We start from the raw sequence: 16,322 nt of genomic DNA, 5'->3' as shown, positions 1-16,322 counted from the left end.
TTTATTTCAGTAAATATGATATGTTTGCAAGATCGTAATTGAGAAAAAGTCGCGATAATATTATCCGCACAAATGATATTCTTATTGTTTGTCGCTCTTGTATTTCAATTCGAATAATATATGTAGCGTAGAATTTATGAAAATATCGGGGACAGAAAACGATCAGATTTCAGAGAGTATAGGCGCGAACGATTACGAGGGAAATTCGCGTGAAAGCTCGCCGGTAGCGGATAATTCCTATTCAACCTCACCGGGACACGTATAATAAGGCCGGATATTAAATTAATTCGAACGGCGCGATTGCTCCAACTGCGATAGATGCGTCTAGCTTCCCGCAAGTGCCGCCGCAGCCGAGATATAAGATCCGGAGAACGCAAAGAAATTAATTAGAATAAATCGTGCTCGCCTATCTTCCTGCAAAACGAACTTTACTACGGTTTACAAGATTGATTGCGAGTTATCGTCTTTCTAATTTTCCGCGAACAGTAAGCCGGCAAAATGTGAGACCTCGACTATTAAACTGCTAAGATATGCAGAAAAGATGCAAAGCTATGGAAAACGTATGGAGAAATATGCGAAGGCTATGTGAAAATGTCGAGAAACATTCGTATAAGTAGAAATATACAAGACCTTTTGCCTACTTTCGCATATTATAAAATGTTTTTCATATCTTTGCATACATTTCCATACGTTCCCCGCTGTTTGTACATATTTTACATATTTTTGTATCGAATACTCTCTATACACGCTATGTATTTTCATCTATAATTCGCATATTGCAGTAGTCATTCTGTTTCACAGCTGACATACCAATCGAATCGAACCGATCAATTTAACCGATTAATTTAATCCAGACTAATCGCTTAATTTAAAAAAAGTTAATTCGATAAAAGTCGATATGCACGTAATTGACGATTAAATCAGCTGTATGTACTCTATATTCTCTCGCTTGTAAGTACTAAAATTAACTAAATAGCTAAATTAACTAAATCTCCTGGTTTCGTGTAAAACGTGATGATCGGTTTAGATTACCAAGGAAACGATCGATCGAACAACTTTACTTTCTCTAAGTGTCCTGCTACTTATACGAATAGCGACGATATACATACGCGTATCGATACGGACGAAGAAGGGGGAAACTCACGGTTTTATCCTGTAGCAAGGATATCCTGCAGTCGAGGATCGCACTTCCACCAGCTTGCACGGTCATGTTCTTGCTTTCCCCTTCGAAATGAGGACCCCACCGATGATCGTGATGATGTTGATGCTTGTTTAGCGTGCTGTGCGCATCGAAAATGTAGTTCAACATCGGCGCGTCCGTCGGTACCGATCGCTTTGCCGCCGTCGTCGATTTCGTCGATACCGAATCCGTTATTAGCGGCAGATCTGCAATCAACAACGATTTTTCACACGATTAATTACAATTGTATTACTAATTCTACCGTGATTGTAAACTCAAGCTTCGTCGCAATACGAAACGTTTAACTTTTCGATATTGTTTATTCGAAAATTTTGCGCTATCCGTTAATCCGTACATCTATACCGTTGATCGCGCACACCTGATACCTTGTCGCGATATCCCCCAGTCTCTGGAGATCTGCGTTTCCCGCTGTTTACAAGTATTGGACAGACAATTGACAACTGCCAGTACATATTGGCGTTTCTGTTCGTTCGCAACATCCGTCTATTCACGTTTGTAACCGTTGAATGAATAGGTACACACGATATTGCGCGAGAGTAATTACTCGCTGATATGCTTCAAGCGATAAAAGAATTTCGAATAACGAAGTAAAATTCTCGTATTTGTAAGCGATATTCAATGCCAAAAGAGTCGAAAGGCACGATTTTGAAATTTAGAGGAAACATTTTTGCAAAATCTGAAATACATATCCATATAATATATATGATAGGAGCTTAAAAGTACGATCAATTAGCGTGACGATGCTGAAGAAGGGAAAATCAACGAACAGCTTACGAAACACTGTATACGTACGACGTTGGTTTCAAATTTCACCGATACAATTACGACGATCATGTCCTGTTGCAGCGTTAATGAAGTTTTAAAACGTTTTATACGAAACATATAATATAGACATAAAAGCTTTCAAATACTTTCACGAGCCACTGTATATCGAGTACTATATTGGGTTATACCGTACATTTTGTATTGGGAAACCGAGAATTTCGATAGGCCAATTAGTGGCAGAAAATTAAGCTCCTGAGAGAGTAGGTCGAGCATCCATGTGATCATCAAAGTTTAAATGGACACGTTGTGAAAAACGAGTGTTTTTAAATTTGTTCTAGTTCCTTTAAATCGATCGACATTATAAGAGTCATATAATCGTTTAAGCAGTTATCGAAATTTACGCAATGGACTTTTCTGTCCTAGACAAAATACGAATAACATATATATTCGAACACACTTTAAAATAAAACGGCTTTTTAAAAATTGGGCCAAACGACGTCAACTTTTTCGAGAAGTAAGAGGAATTAGTTTGCTAGATGACGTGCAAAAATTTTTTGAAAAAATAGCAATTAAGCGGAATCGCGAGGGAAAAAAGGAAAGGTCGTTTTTTAAACTTTATCATCTCCCTCCGCTCTTTCTATCTGTTTCGAAAATTTAAACAACACATTTTAAAGATTTATAGCATACTGCGAAATTTCATCGAAGTCGATCGATGTAAAACGAACACCGAAAGATGTAGGTAGATTATTTTATTACAGTTATCGGGCCGAATATCGTGAAAAACTGCGGTTTTCACTATTTTTAACAGTTTCTAGCCCATAGCGACGTTAACCGATCTCGTTGAAATTTTCAGAATATATATACGTATAAACGTATGGTTTAAATTTCCACTATAGTCTCAAATAAAAAAAATTGTAAAAAGCGATCTTCGCTGTTTACTTTGCGAAGAACATTTTCTCAATTAAAAAGGATCTTAATATCGTTAAACGTTACCGAGTATTTGGAATGTAAATTAATCAGCTAATTCGAATAAACGAACGAAAAGATCGAAGGATTTACTTTCGGTAGTTTGCTACTTATCACTGGATGGCTGAGATCTAAGCCACGCCTCCATTAAGTTCTCCAATATCGATTGTTAGGAAAAAGCGTCGCTACTTCTCCGAAGCCAGTAAATTCAATTTTTCAACCGTTCGATTTTCTAACGTTCGATTCCGCCATATAATATTAACGAAGGTTGTCGATTTAGAGCTGTCGCCATCCACATTTTAGGTCTCGTTCGTTCCTTATACATAATTTCTCCACCCTTACGGCGAATCCATACGTTAGCATTAGCCGAGTAGAAACAGTTTCACGAGGTTCCCACCGTACGTTTTCCAATTTAACGGTGTCCACCGGGAGAAGAACCCGAAGCAGGTAAGCAGTTTGACGTAAGAGTGTACAAAGGACGAGGTATTTTTTTCTAACGATCGCGTGCGTCGCATCGGAAAACGATAAGTACGTACATCGCTTAGATATTTGTCTAGACCGACACGACCATGATTGTCTACGAGTAGCAACGTGTTTTTCGGCCTTTCTCGTTATCCTTTTATGAATTTTTAAACTTTTTATAACCTTTTTTCCAGCCAGTTCACTATATACTGCAAAATCATTAAACACGGATATTCCTTATTTTTCCTTATTCCTTAATTACGAATGCTACCTTAATTTAGCTTCCATCTGTCTTCGATATAGTCTACCCTATTCTACCAAACAAATTCAATACGTTATCGCTGCATTGACGCGAGGACAATGCAGCATCCACATGCATTAAGATCTGTCAGAAACGAAGCAACGCATACGATTCTAGCCGAGTATTAATCACCTAATTATGTCACTCAGAATCTACCTTGTTATAGCTGCGCAAGCAGCTCCCACAAGCCTGCAGATAGGAGAACCCGGCAATGATCGAATCGACTAGCACGCATCAGCTTTTCTCTTCGTCTCGCCCCTTTTGGAAACGTTCATCTGTTCATTCGATCTTTTCTCTTTGCTTTCGCGGTGGAAATTTTGCCGCTGTCCAAGGGGAAGGAAAACTGATCGGGAATTCCGATGGAACCGCGGAGAGCGTGTTCTGGATACCGACGAGGAATCAGCAGCGACTTCTTGCCTCGGCGAATATGAAAATCGTTATACGTCGTATTGACATTGTCGCTCGACCGTGGACCCAGCTACGGGATCTCATTTTTTAACTCACGGAAGATCCCCGTGTACGCGATCGAACCACGCGAATATTTAAACGGCCGGTCGGATTTCGATCCCCGAAAAAGTTCGTCGAGCGTTCACGTCGACAGTTCTTCTTTAAATCCTTTGTTCAAACACGGTGTGATTGTTACCCCTCCGGGATGATGGCTCGACAGGACGTTTTTCCTTCGCGTAAGGACTATTTTTCGTTGGGTTATGCGAACCGGTAGATCGATGTTGGAGAGAGGCTACTGAATATGGAGAAGTTTATTGCGCAAGGATCGTCGGTTTTGTTGGTCGAGTAGAATTACCTCGGTGGTTTCGATGGCGAGAGTGCAAAAATAACATTTTTAGTATTTTTTCCCTTAAAATAAGAGAAAAACGATATACGTGCGTTTTACGAGCATAAAGATTTCGTCCTTTTAATTCGCAATGAATTTTATAGAAGATACTTTCTCGTCGATGTCGTTTGTAATCATTTTTTCATGTTTCTCTCGTTCGCTTAAATTATAAATTTCATTTAACTGCGTTTGTATTAAAATATTTTCGATAGATATCGAAATATCTGTATTTCAACGGTACTTGTAGCAGAAAGCGGTTGAAAATTGAAAATCTTTAGAATTGAAACGATTGAAATTTAAATTCCAGCATACGAGGAGCCCAACAGAAGAACAAGGCAGATCGATTATCGTTAATTTTATAATTTCGATGTCACTTGGTGGACGAGAAATTGCTCTACGTACACGGATCTCTATACCGTGAGGATACAAAATTATTCTCACTGTATAGATATCGATATCGACCTGAAAACAATATCACAACGTATTTATAAACATGAAATTTATTTAAAAGCTAGGCAACGAAGCGGTAAACGAACGCATTAACTCGTCAATTTCATCGACGACTGTGCTTGGACTAATTAAGATAGTGGTTCCTCTCTGCGGTTTTCCGATCGAATCACTGGGATTTATCGAGTAATCACTCAGAGATATATTTCGCGGATATCTCCCTCCTCTCCATTCGACAGAGGGCGGAGGTACAATCGACGCAGATATCCTCGTTGGGCGCGAGATCTCGCGAGTATCAATCGACCCATTTTTTCGAGACTTGCAAACACTCGACAATTCTGACTTGGCGCTTTTCCTCGACGTCGCATCGTGCGCATTATTCCGTATCGCCGCGGCAAAACGAAGTTTGAGAAAACCAAGCGAAAGAAAGAGAGATGACCGATCGAGACATTCGCCTTTTTTAGGTAAAACTATCTCAAGAATCGCTTTGTTGGAAACTTACGTCGGATATTTAGCGAGTAGATACACGCGATACGAATTGGAAAAATCGATTAAAATTTCCGAACGAGGATATTTCGAGAGAAGATTGAATTCCTTTATGCTCGACGTACGAGTTCTCTGTTTGTTAACAGTACGTTGAAAGTATTCGATTTAGACAGTGCGCTTAGCTTCTACGTGCCCACGGATGCGGTTAAGAATAATTAGAATATATTTGAATAAAATACTTGAGGGTTTTATGCAAGTACAACAGACAGTTTCGCAAGTTATGCGCTTGTATTACTTAGCAGCGAGGCGCTGTCCGACCAACACTGACTCGTTTCACTCGGAAACCTAAACTTTCCTACTACCTCTGTTTCTAATGTTTCGTAGTTATCGTTACTTGGAATACGTTGCAACATGCATAATTCTACTAAAAAAGCAAGATTGTTTAAACACTTGAACATTTATCTGGTACTTTACGTTATTATTGTAATACAACTAGCATACAAAAGCAAAGGACCGCTCAACTTTCGCCGAAAAAATTGTCAACGCTTAAACCGTTATAACTTTGGAACGAAGAAACGTACAACGATCTTTAACGTAAAATATTTCGAATACCAGCAACCTTCCGGCGAAAATCGAGCGTTCCTTTAATTTTGCACGCCAGTGAAATTTCTTTCTTTTCCCAAAATCGAAAATTTCACAGCCAACGCTACCTTTTGCGTTGCCATAAAAAACACGAAGATCGTATCAGATCTCGGCCAGATCGGCCAAATCTCGACGAATCGAGAAACTTGCGTGGCGGAAACGGAAACGCAAACGCGAACGCGAGCTCGTCTTCGTACAGAGGGCGCACGTTTCCTCGATTCGACGGTGGAACACGGCTACGCCGTAATTCCAGCGAGTCCGGCTAACCAGGCTAAATAATTCCAATTCGAGACACAGGCCAGTGGCACGCTCATGTTTTATGCATAGACCAGACCCGCGGTCCGCCACGCGTTACACGTGGTTGTAGCTCCTGCTGGAATCACGAATCGCGCCACCACTTAAACGCGTATCGGTCGGTTCTGTCCACTGATTCGACGCTGTTCTCTCCCCTCGATATGCGTTCACGCGCTGTCTCCATCGGTGTATATACTATACAGGATGGAACAATCTCCTGTTACGAACCGGTGTTGCAGCGTTATTGGATGTCAAGCCGCGATACCGCGCCCCGAAACCAGACTTAGTTTCACCGAATTGTCCCGACTAGTCGCGACTCCTTGAATCCCTAATATGTCGAAGTGTTTCACGAGTTTCAGTTGTACTTGCTTCCAATTGCGCGACTTAAAGCTAGAACTATCGAATACCTAAACTCAGACTATGCAGTAGTATAAACATAGCGCGATGAGCTTTAATTTCATCGAATTCCGCTGAATTCATCGTACTTTGCTTGTTCGGAAAATATCTATAATTACCTATTTTTTACATTATCGAAGCACATCTTTGAAATTTTCTTTTTTTTCCCCACACGATTTCAATCAGGTATATAGAGCATTAAACGCTGTTCCGCGACAAAATTGCGGCCACGATTTCCAATCTAAACGCCAATTCTCACTTTTAAAGTCACCAGCTGTATCTCGCGCGATTCTTAATTTTTCAACTTTCGACGATTTTCCCGACGATCTGCCCGACAATAACCAGAGAGTTTACACCAGCGCAACGCAGCGGAAAGCTGCCAAAAGTCCTCTTCTCGCGGAAACTTTGAATCCCATGATATTCACGGTACGATGCGCGCTCAAGAGACGATCAGAATCGTCGGAAACGAATCCGTAAACGACGATGTACAACGAACTCGTGAAACTTAAATAGAACGCACGAATTCGCCGAGATCAATCTAGCAAACGTCGCGAATTTCGCGTCACTTTACATCGTTTTACAAAGTTGGATCACAATGAAAATATTGGCACTGCAACTGTAGATTTGTCTATGTTTATAACAAATATATAAAGATCGCGATGATTGTATCTCATTTGCTAATGATTATCAAGGTCTAACCTGACGTAACTAAATTTATATAAACAAGAAATTTAATTTAATTACACATGTGTTACAAGTTTTTCATAACATCGGACATATAAATTATTGTTAGTCTAAGATTATTAAAAAATTAAAGAGAACAGTACGAATGAAATTTGAATCTAAAGGTACGGATTAACGTGTTGCTGCTCAAAGTTGAAACTTGATCAATGCCAAATGCGTAATTCGATCGGCATCAAGACGAATGTAGAAAGAGGGAAAGTCGGGTATCATAAATTGTGTGGCTGATGCGCCAACAAAAGGAGCAACGCGCCGCGACAGATAACAGCGTAACAGCGTAACAGCGTAACAGCGGCGCGGTGCGCGTCCGGCACGATAATGCGCGCGCGTTCCATTACGCACCGTGGCGATCGATCGTGCTGCGCTGCATAAAACGCGTACACGTTATCAGCATCGTGTTATCGAGCGACTGATTTATCATTACGAGGCAGCGTGTTCTCCGCTATCGGACGATGATCGACCGTTGTCGGTCTTTCCCGACGGGTCTTCTCTACCGATATACGCGCGGTCAGAAGCTCAGCGGGGTCGAACGTTGTTCGACAACGATCGCGTAGGCATCACGACGACATTTCGCGCGGTATACAACGCGAGTTTTTTTGGTCCCGAGTACGTAAACGTATTCTATCAACGTATTCTATCGACGTATTCTATAGCAGGATACACGTGTTCGCTTTACGAGAACGTTTGGATCGTTCTAAAACATTTGCTCGATAAAGATTATTTTTGAGTAGAAATTTTAGAATATCAGCGGCAATAAATATTATTAGTTTCTTTCATGCTCGATGAGTAGACTGTGCGTTTCTATGCATTTATGAGAAACTTTAAACTGCAGAAATGCGCACAATGCATATAATATACAAAAATATATAATATAAAATATAGAAAGTGGAATATTTAGTATAATATTTAGTACGATATTTAGTAGATGTTTATCTTTAGTCATGTTCGCAAAAATATAAAAATTCATAAAAATTTGCAATCTAGCGATAATACCAATCTTCGTTTTCTTAACCACTCCGCTCTCTCCGTGCCTAAAATTCTTCACGATGAAAATAATACGCTACGGTAGTAGCTTGCAAACTAATAGCTGCTTTTTTACAATGGATGTACGATCTTTCTTTGTCGGGTTTATTCTGCTTTCTCAACTCGTACTGCCAGGCTGTGAAATAACAGTCAGGAATGTATGTACGTAGATGAAAAACGCTACAGCCGGTAAACAATGAAACTGTCTTTTTCTTTCGATGCTTCTTATTCCTACTTGTCGTTTATCCATCGAAAAAGTATTAGCAATAGAATTCCGTATCGGATACGAAACGATATATTTGGTTGGAACGGTTTTACCGCTGGAAATACGTTCTGTTCGTTAGTTTTTAAGTACAGCGGATTAAATCGAACGTCACGCTATATTAAATCTCGGACAGAAATATGCCTCGTCGTAATTATCCTCATCGGAGTAATCCATTTGGCAATCGTTAACGCTAATCACGGCAAGTTGAAGTAATTCCATCGTCGAATTATCTGTCAAGTCATCGTGTTTCGAATTAGGCATTTCACGCCTACGTTTGTTGCACGCGAGCTCCCTTCAAATCCGACAACCATTCTGCTATAGTCTGCAAGTATCGATTCTGTCTGTCATAACCGAAGAGCCGGAATGGTAAACGATACGAGCGGCAATGAATATTTCCAGCACCTTCCAGGAAACGGGAAACGCGTATCTGTTAATTTTACTATTTTCCGTCATGCGTGTCTCGTTCGGTAAACGAGCAACTTTTCCCGATAATTTTCTATCGATAATTATCGAAGCTACTCCGATCAAACCCAATTCCAAAACTATGTGATTCTGTTATCACAGGTGCATCGACCTGTTGAATATAAATTCTTTATAGGATAACGTTTCAAAGTCGGATAATGATTCTTAAACGTTTAAATAACGTCATAATGATTTTCTACGTTTACTTAAATTCCCAAAAGTGTTCTGATACTTAAGAAGGGGAGCGCGTCTCGTTTATCACCGTTTCTTCATTTACCGTATCGTCATTTTACAATTTTATAATTCCACGTCGAATAAGAAAATCGTCAAATTTTACTTGTTTTATTACTTATCTAGTTCGTGTTACGCAAGAGAATTCATTAGCACCGTTAGCTTGAAACATATGACGGGTAAAACTTTGCTAATGATATCGGCCCGAGTGTGCAAGAGCAAGCATTTACTATATTCGTTTTATTCCTAAATTTCGCGACTTCGAAGCTTCTTGAAATTATAATGAGCGTAGGATTTCCGCGAGGTACCGTGGGATCACGAGTTGCTAAAGACACGGGTATACTAAAACGTTATAGAGATCGATTCCGCAGATACCAGGGTTTTTAAAGAGTTCTAGGGATATGGATGAGTCAACAGGCGAATATAAGTGCCTTTAAAACTTTCCGAAGTCGTTTCATATTTTTCCAAAGATTCCAAGGATATCGATACTTGCCGCACTTTTTTATGTTTATGCAAATATAAAAGCAGCAGGGTTCCGTGCGTCGAGGGATTTCGACGATTCGAACCTTCGATGGTTCAACACCTAGAACGATGCAGAGACACGCAGAAACGGATCCTGAACTCTCCAGAGAGCTTATAGGTTGCAAGATCCACGAGGTCTTCAGAGTCTCTAGGGTCCCTAGAGTTCCCGAAGGGTCTCTAAGTTCTTGGTGGTCTTGGAGAATCGTAGGATCTCCAAGGTGTTAGGGGTTTCCAAGGTCTCCAGAGTCAAAAGGGTTTCCGAAGCTTCCGTGGTCTTCGTAGTCTCTAAAGTCCTCGAAATCCGTGAGTCGATCTTACATGTATCTCATGTCCGTTACGTTACGTACGTTGGTCTCCGAATTATAAACGATCGAATTTCGTTTCGTTTTCTAAGAAAGAAGATTAAGAACGTTCCTCCTTGACAGCACTTTCCCAAAATCCATTAAATTTTCGTCTTTGGAACAAAAAAGATCTATCGCGTATTCGATTGGAGAATGTAGGAGAATGTACGACCTGCGAGAAAAGATAGAAAATGGATGTGAGATCGTTGGAAGAATACCTGGTATTTTCGAACGAGTACGGAACTCGGTGTTAAAGCGTACAGTAGCGTGTGTCGAGGCACGAAGATGACCACTTGCAAGATTCGCTTGATCATCCGTAACTCGAAAACCAAGGTACGTAGAACCCGTGTTCGTCCGATCTTTTTTTCACGTATTTCAGCGTTTTTCATTGTAAAACGATCCGATGAATGAACATGTATTTACGATTCATCTTTTACATATACATGTTTTTCCACGAATTGCAACATGCTTACATCTTCTCCCACAAACTCGCGAATTTCATGTGTGCATTTCCTTATCGAAGGATTCGCATCTATTTCGATACATCCGACGTAGTTATCGAGTCGTAGCAAGTTTATGATAATTGCATCGAAATCCATAATAGCAAATGCCACAAATTCGGTGTTTCCGATAGCAAATGCCACGTGTCTGCAAATAATCTTATTTCATAGTACGAACGCGAAGTTGCTTCTGTTTAACTTCGTGCGATCTAAAATGTCTTGTATTCGGTTCTATGGGCTTGAGAGTGTTTGTATTATGTTATACGAGTCTGAAGCTATTCGTACGCCATTCCATTCCAAGAATTCACGATTCTCTTCTCGAATCGAGTCTCACATAGGTTCAGTGTCACCTGCGTCTAGTCTTACGAGTTCAAATTCGCCACCACTTCTCGAGTCCAACTTGTCGTCTGTATTTGAGATTGCTCGTTCGATGCTATGTATATTTAGTTACAGAAATTCAAGTTGGCAAGTCACGTATCCAAAGGTCTCGTACGATATTACCACCCACGTTAGAACGAACCGAATCTCTGGAAAATGGGCGTATAACTTGAAAACACACGTTTATTTCCTCTAAAACGCCGATGAACTCGATTCCTGCAGACTCTACCTTTAAAAAGATTCGAATTTTCAGGCGAACGAGAACCTCCCAGAATTATCTTTTCTAAGATTTCCATCGATATTTAACAACATTTTTTTCGCAATGCTGCGTGCGAATAATAAATCACGTACTCTGGTCGAAACGCGAAACGACTTTCACGTAGTCATTTTTCCGGTTCATATGTATTAAACTTTACGCGTTCTTTCGCCAACTCGTAGCTTGTCGCTAACTCGTAGCTCGCAGGTAATAATTTTTCATTTGCGAATTTCCTCGGGCATTACATTTTTTCCTCCGCGAGTTCAGGTGTATATGCGAGTAACGAGAAGAAAGAGAAAAGAAAAGAACTGAAATTTCAGATTAAACGAACTACGAGTACGAGCACTTCTCTTCATTCTTATGAAACGAATTTTTCGATAATTAATTTAAAATTAAAGAGACAAGAAGAACGTGAAATAACTGTTTGTATTATCATAAAAAATTTTTAGAAAATAACAGAATATTTCCTGGTTATCGCATATTTGAAATTGGTGTCACTTGACAGACATTAGAGGAAAAAACAGCCACTTTATTTCCATTTAAACGCTTTAAAGGGATTCGATATTGTCGAGCAGGGAAGTGTGAAAATCGGCTCTTTCGAAGGAAATTTTCTCTTTAATGACACTTCAAATGCTTCGAACAGAGTCGTGTAGTCTGTGCGCCACGAAATTCGACATTCTCCAAATATACAAAGATTCACCGAGTTCGAAGTTATTCACCGTTCGCTTAGCAAAAAGCTTCGGATTTTTGAAATTTTATTTCGTCGCAACGTGCAAGTTAAAACACGCGGCTCCTCGATGCCGCTTGTATGACCGCATTGCGGATGCTGGCTGAAAGTCCTCGTTTTAAGCACGTGAAATATTTATCGTTAGATTTCTTTTTGGATCGCGTCAAAGGAATAAAGTGCCAACGACTACGAGATATCGAAAATGTACATTTTTCAATTAAATTTTTGAAATATTTGTTCGCCACAATTTATCAAATTAACGAAACGAAGAAAGTTCATTCAACTATCATCTCCCTCTTTTATAGCGAGCTTACAAAATATCGATAACAATACTTTTATCGATGTCATTACGTTCGATTGTCGTGGACATTCGTTAACATTAACGTTGTAATTTAACGTAGCTTAGCTTTGATCAGGACCTATCGACGCGACTCCTATCATCCTTTCACCTGTAATCTCACGCTGTCGTCCTTCTACCACAGAAACAGAGATTTGCGCGGTGAACGTTACGAGGATCGACGAGATCGAGGCAACCACCCTTGATCACCGTTTCGCCCCTAAATAAATTTGACTCGCTACGAATAAACGCGCGTTCTTGAAACAAAACGGCGCACAGACTTTCCCACGAATGATTTCGCTGACATACTTTAATCAACCTTGGAATGGTACGCTAATCTTTCGAATTACCACACGTCACTTGGATTTTTCAGGTTTCGCGTAATTTTCTCACATTTTGAATATATCAAAAATTTGAGAAAATTTTTTGCAATTTGTGTCTATCTATGTAACTATCGATGAAAACTTTCGACTGCGATCCGGTCTGTTTGTTAATCGTTTGAGTCTCGTTTGCACGTACAATGTCTGAGTAATTTTGTAGTAATATCGTTGAAACAGTACTGGCACGTGTAACGTACCGCACCCATCGTTCCCATTTCAGCTGCATAAGCTGTCTTTTTATCCCCTTTTTTGTCTCTTTCGTATATGCAGAAAAATAGAGTTGCATACTTAGGACGATTAAACGATCGAGTAACAAAATTCATTTTTAGATTTGCAGTAGCCATCGATTTCTTGCGGTCTAAGCCGCAGAGCTAAACGGGCCGCGATACATAGCTTGAATCATCTCCGCTGCAGCAAACGGAATGGATAGGTTTTCCGCAGTCGTCGAATTCAAACCGCGTTTCCGTCTCGGACGAAAGTCAGGTATACGGGCAGATGCTTGCCAGCCTTAACGGAGTTGGAAACGTGACCGCCAGAACGCGTTAGAATCTTTTCCGCGAAACGCGACGGGAAGGAGACACGTGTAATCTCTCTTCTCTTTTGTCCGCTTCGTGAACGTTTTTTCGAAGAATGGGTTAGCAGCGAGAGAGAGCATCCACTTTCGACTACGAATTCGGAATTCGACTGCGTTTCCGATTTGACGACGTGAAATCGGCTGAAGGAAATAAGCTTAGCTTTTGGAGAAAGAAACGTGACCTTCTCGCCACGTCGGAACCCACGTGCTTTCTTCACGGACGTGGTTTCGCCTATACCACGCGGCTTTTCTATACCACGTTTCTATATTTTTTTCATGCGACGGACAAACTCTTCCTGCAAGTTTATATTTCGACTAACGCGATTAAAGAAACGGAACGACGTATAACCGTAAATTATGAAAAATTAATATGAAAAAATTGCTATCGGTATTTATGAATTTTAATTTCAATTTTACTAAAACGATAGAAACGTTAAAATCTAAAGTTTCACGGGTCGCAGTGAGGTCGGATAGAGATTCGTTTCAACGATTCGAAAAACGAATCATACAGGAAATGGAAACATATACGGTAAGTTTGTAGGAAGGTTGATAAATCATCGATGCAGCCTTAACTAACTATCAAAGTTGCTATAGAAGAATCTCGAAAAAGAATGCGATGATTCGATATAACGAATAAACAAGTTTCCAGCAGAATATCGTGCAAGCTCGTTTGCTGTCGATTCGTTGAAACGATCCCTCAAAGATACATGCACGTTATTACGTTGCAAAAGCAATTACGTCGCCGGTAATAATGACACGGCTCGATGACGTTTTAAAGACCCACATCAGGGAAGATTATCGTGAAATCCTTTAATGTCTGTCGGCGAATACCAGTGGTATCGTATCCGGGTACGTGAAAGTGGGAACGAGAGCCAGTTAACGTACTTTCGCATTACGAGCGACGATAATCCATAGACCGTAAACTATAACCACACAGATAACTCGGTGACCACTGTCACTCGTCTGCCAAATTCTGTGAAAATCGTTTAATCTTTTCGTATCTAACATAAAAACGGTGTTTGTATTATAATTAAAAAGGAGAATTCGCAGTTTGTAACGTACGACGATCGTTAGATAAAATTGCAAGCGATAGTACGATAACGCGTTATAGTTATGTTATAACGCAATTTAAATTTGGCTGGCTTCGGTGTACGGAAATAAAGGATGTACGGAAATAAGTTTTCATTATTCGTGGAATAGCTGCGTGTCTTCTTTAGAATCAGAGAATTCATTTTTTCTTATCGCTACTTTCTTTAAGAGACGAGTTCTGACGAGAAAAAGTTTATGAAAACGCATGTGTCGTTCCAATTAAATGCAAACGTCAAGGAATACGAACGTGTGGTACATGCATAAAATGAAAAATTTCTTATTACCGAAATGAAAAATGAAAAAAGCGAGAAATAGGATAGATAGACACGTGTACGAAGGAGAAGTGGCCGGTGATGGATGGATCCAGCGAGATGATTTACGGTGGCCACCTAATCTACAAGTGGAAATTCTCTAGTTGCTTAGCGGTAACACATTGTTAGGTGATTGAAATTAATTACTCGAATAAACCGCATCACGCAGGCACTTTGGTTGCGAATATTATTGCGCGTGTACGTAGGCAGATAGGTAGTCGTATCTACCGGTCCTTGACGTTATGAGGTTCAATTACAAAACAGTTTTCAGGTTTAATTATGGAAAGTTTAGAATTTTACTGTACATTATGAATATCATCACGGAAAAGGTATATACGTAGAAGATCGTTAGACTCACGTTTCCACATCACTAGTTATTACTAGTTATATAGAATTATTAGTAAAGTTATTCGATCATTTTTGGAGCCTATCCTCAACGGGATGAATTACAAACACAGTTCGGTTCGGTTAACCCGAGAAAAATAAATTTGACTGGGGTAAGCCAGGAAATGCAATATCTTTCAGACTTATAAGACGTAGCCTTGATCGTGTCGTGATCGCGGGCTTGAAATTTGTTTTAAACGTATGGAAGAACGTACTCTGACTCGATTTTACGTAATAAATATTTCCAATAAGTTTCGTTCCGCCAAAAATCGGACCGAACTTAATGCGGAGATAAACCGACGGTTGGTTTCATAGTTTGCTTTATCAAAATACAACAAGCTATTTGCCTGTATTTCTAAACAAAATGTGTAATTTGATATGCTATTCGCGCAACTTTTCCAACTAGTTTAATTCGAAACACAAATTTCGAATTAACGTAGCTGATAAGAAAAGTTTGCGCGTGTCTTACGTCCACCGTAATTTGCTCTGTTTTCGTTATTGAACAGCGCGTAATGTACGTTACTCGGTATTTGATCTCAAATATTCTAGCTGCCCAAAAAACGAGCAAAAAGGAGTTCCTTCGACTTACATAGCCTGTAGCTCTTGCGTAAACATTCCTGTACGCGACATCTAATCAAAGAGAAGATAAATTCGAAAGCAATTAAAGGTAATTCGAGTCGTGTTAGACGAACCCTGGCGTATTTGCGAAACGAGTGAAGAACGGTTTCCCGATCAAACATTAAAACTATCTCTGTCTCTGTGGTGGTTGGATCGTACGGTACGCCGCGTTGCGCCGGAAGGTAGGTATGTTAAATTTTAGATTACCGAGTGCAAATCAATTTGTGGCGCGGAAGGACGTCACGGCTGCTCGCATCGTAATTACGCTGGTAATAAGAAGGAAAACGGTCGCATTTACTCTACCGAAGACGAAGACGAAGACGAAGACGACGATGAATTTACATAGTGGCGACGTTTAGGATTTATAACCGTGCGCAATCTGAATTTCATG

At 40.0% G+C, this 16,322-nt stretch overlaps 1 protein-coding gene across 6 annotated transcripts in view; it reads right to left on the bottom strand.

Moving 5' to 3' along the window:
* LOC100647470 (zwei Ig domain protein zig-8) overlaps positions 1-16,322 on the bottom strand; it is a 237,816-nt gene that overhangs the window by 25,662 nt on the left and 195,832 nt on the right. For all 6 annotated transcript variants that reach the window (XR_007225865.1, XM_003398723.4, XM_048410576.1 and 3 more), the window contains one exon: positions 1,145-1,386. Coding sequence is in view for 5 of the 6 variants with exons in the window: in XM_003398723.4 (XP_003398771.1) it covers positions 1,145-1,386 (242 nt within the window). In the remaining variant the exon portion in view is untranslated. The remainder of the gene's footprint in view (positions 1-1,144; positions 1,387-16,322) is intronic.

The sequence above is a fragment of the Bombus terrestris genome, chromosome 11 (assembly GCF_910591885.1).
Source record: "Bombus terrestris chromosome 11, iyBomTerr1.2, whole genome shotgun sequence".
In the NCBI taxonomy this organism is placed as follows: domain Eukaryota; kingdom Metazoa; phylum Arthropoda; class Insecta; order Hymenoptera; family Apidae; genus Bombus; species Bombus terrestris.
This window is presented reverse-complemented; position numbering and strand designations above follow the sequence as displayed.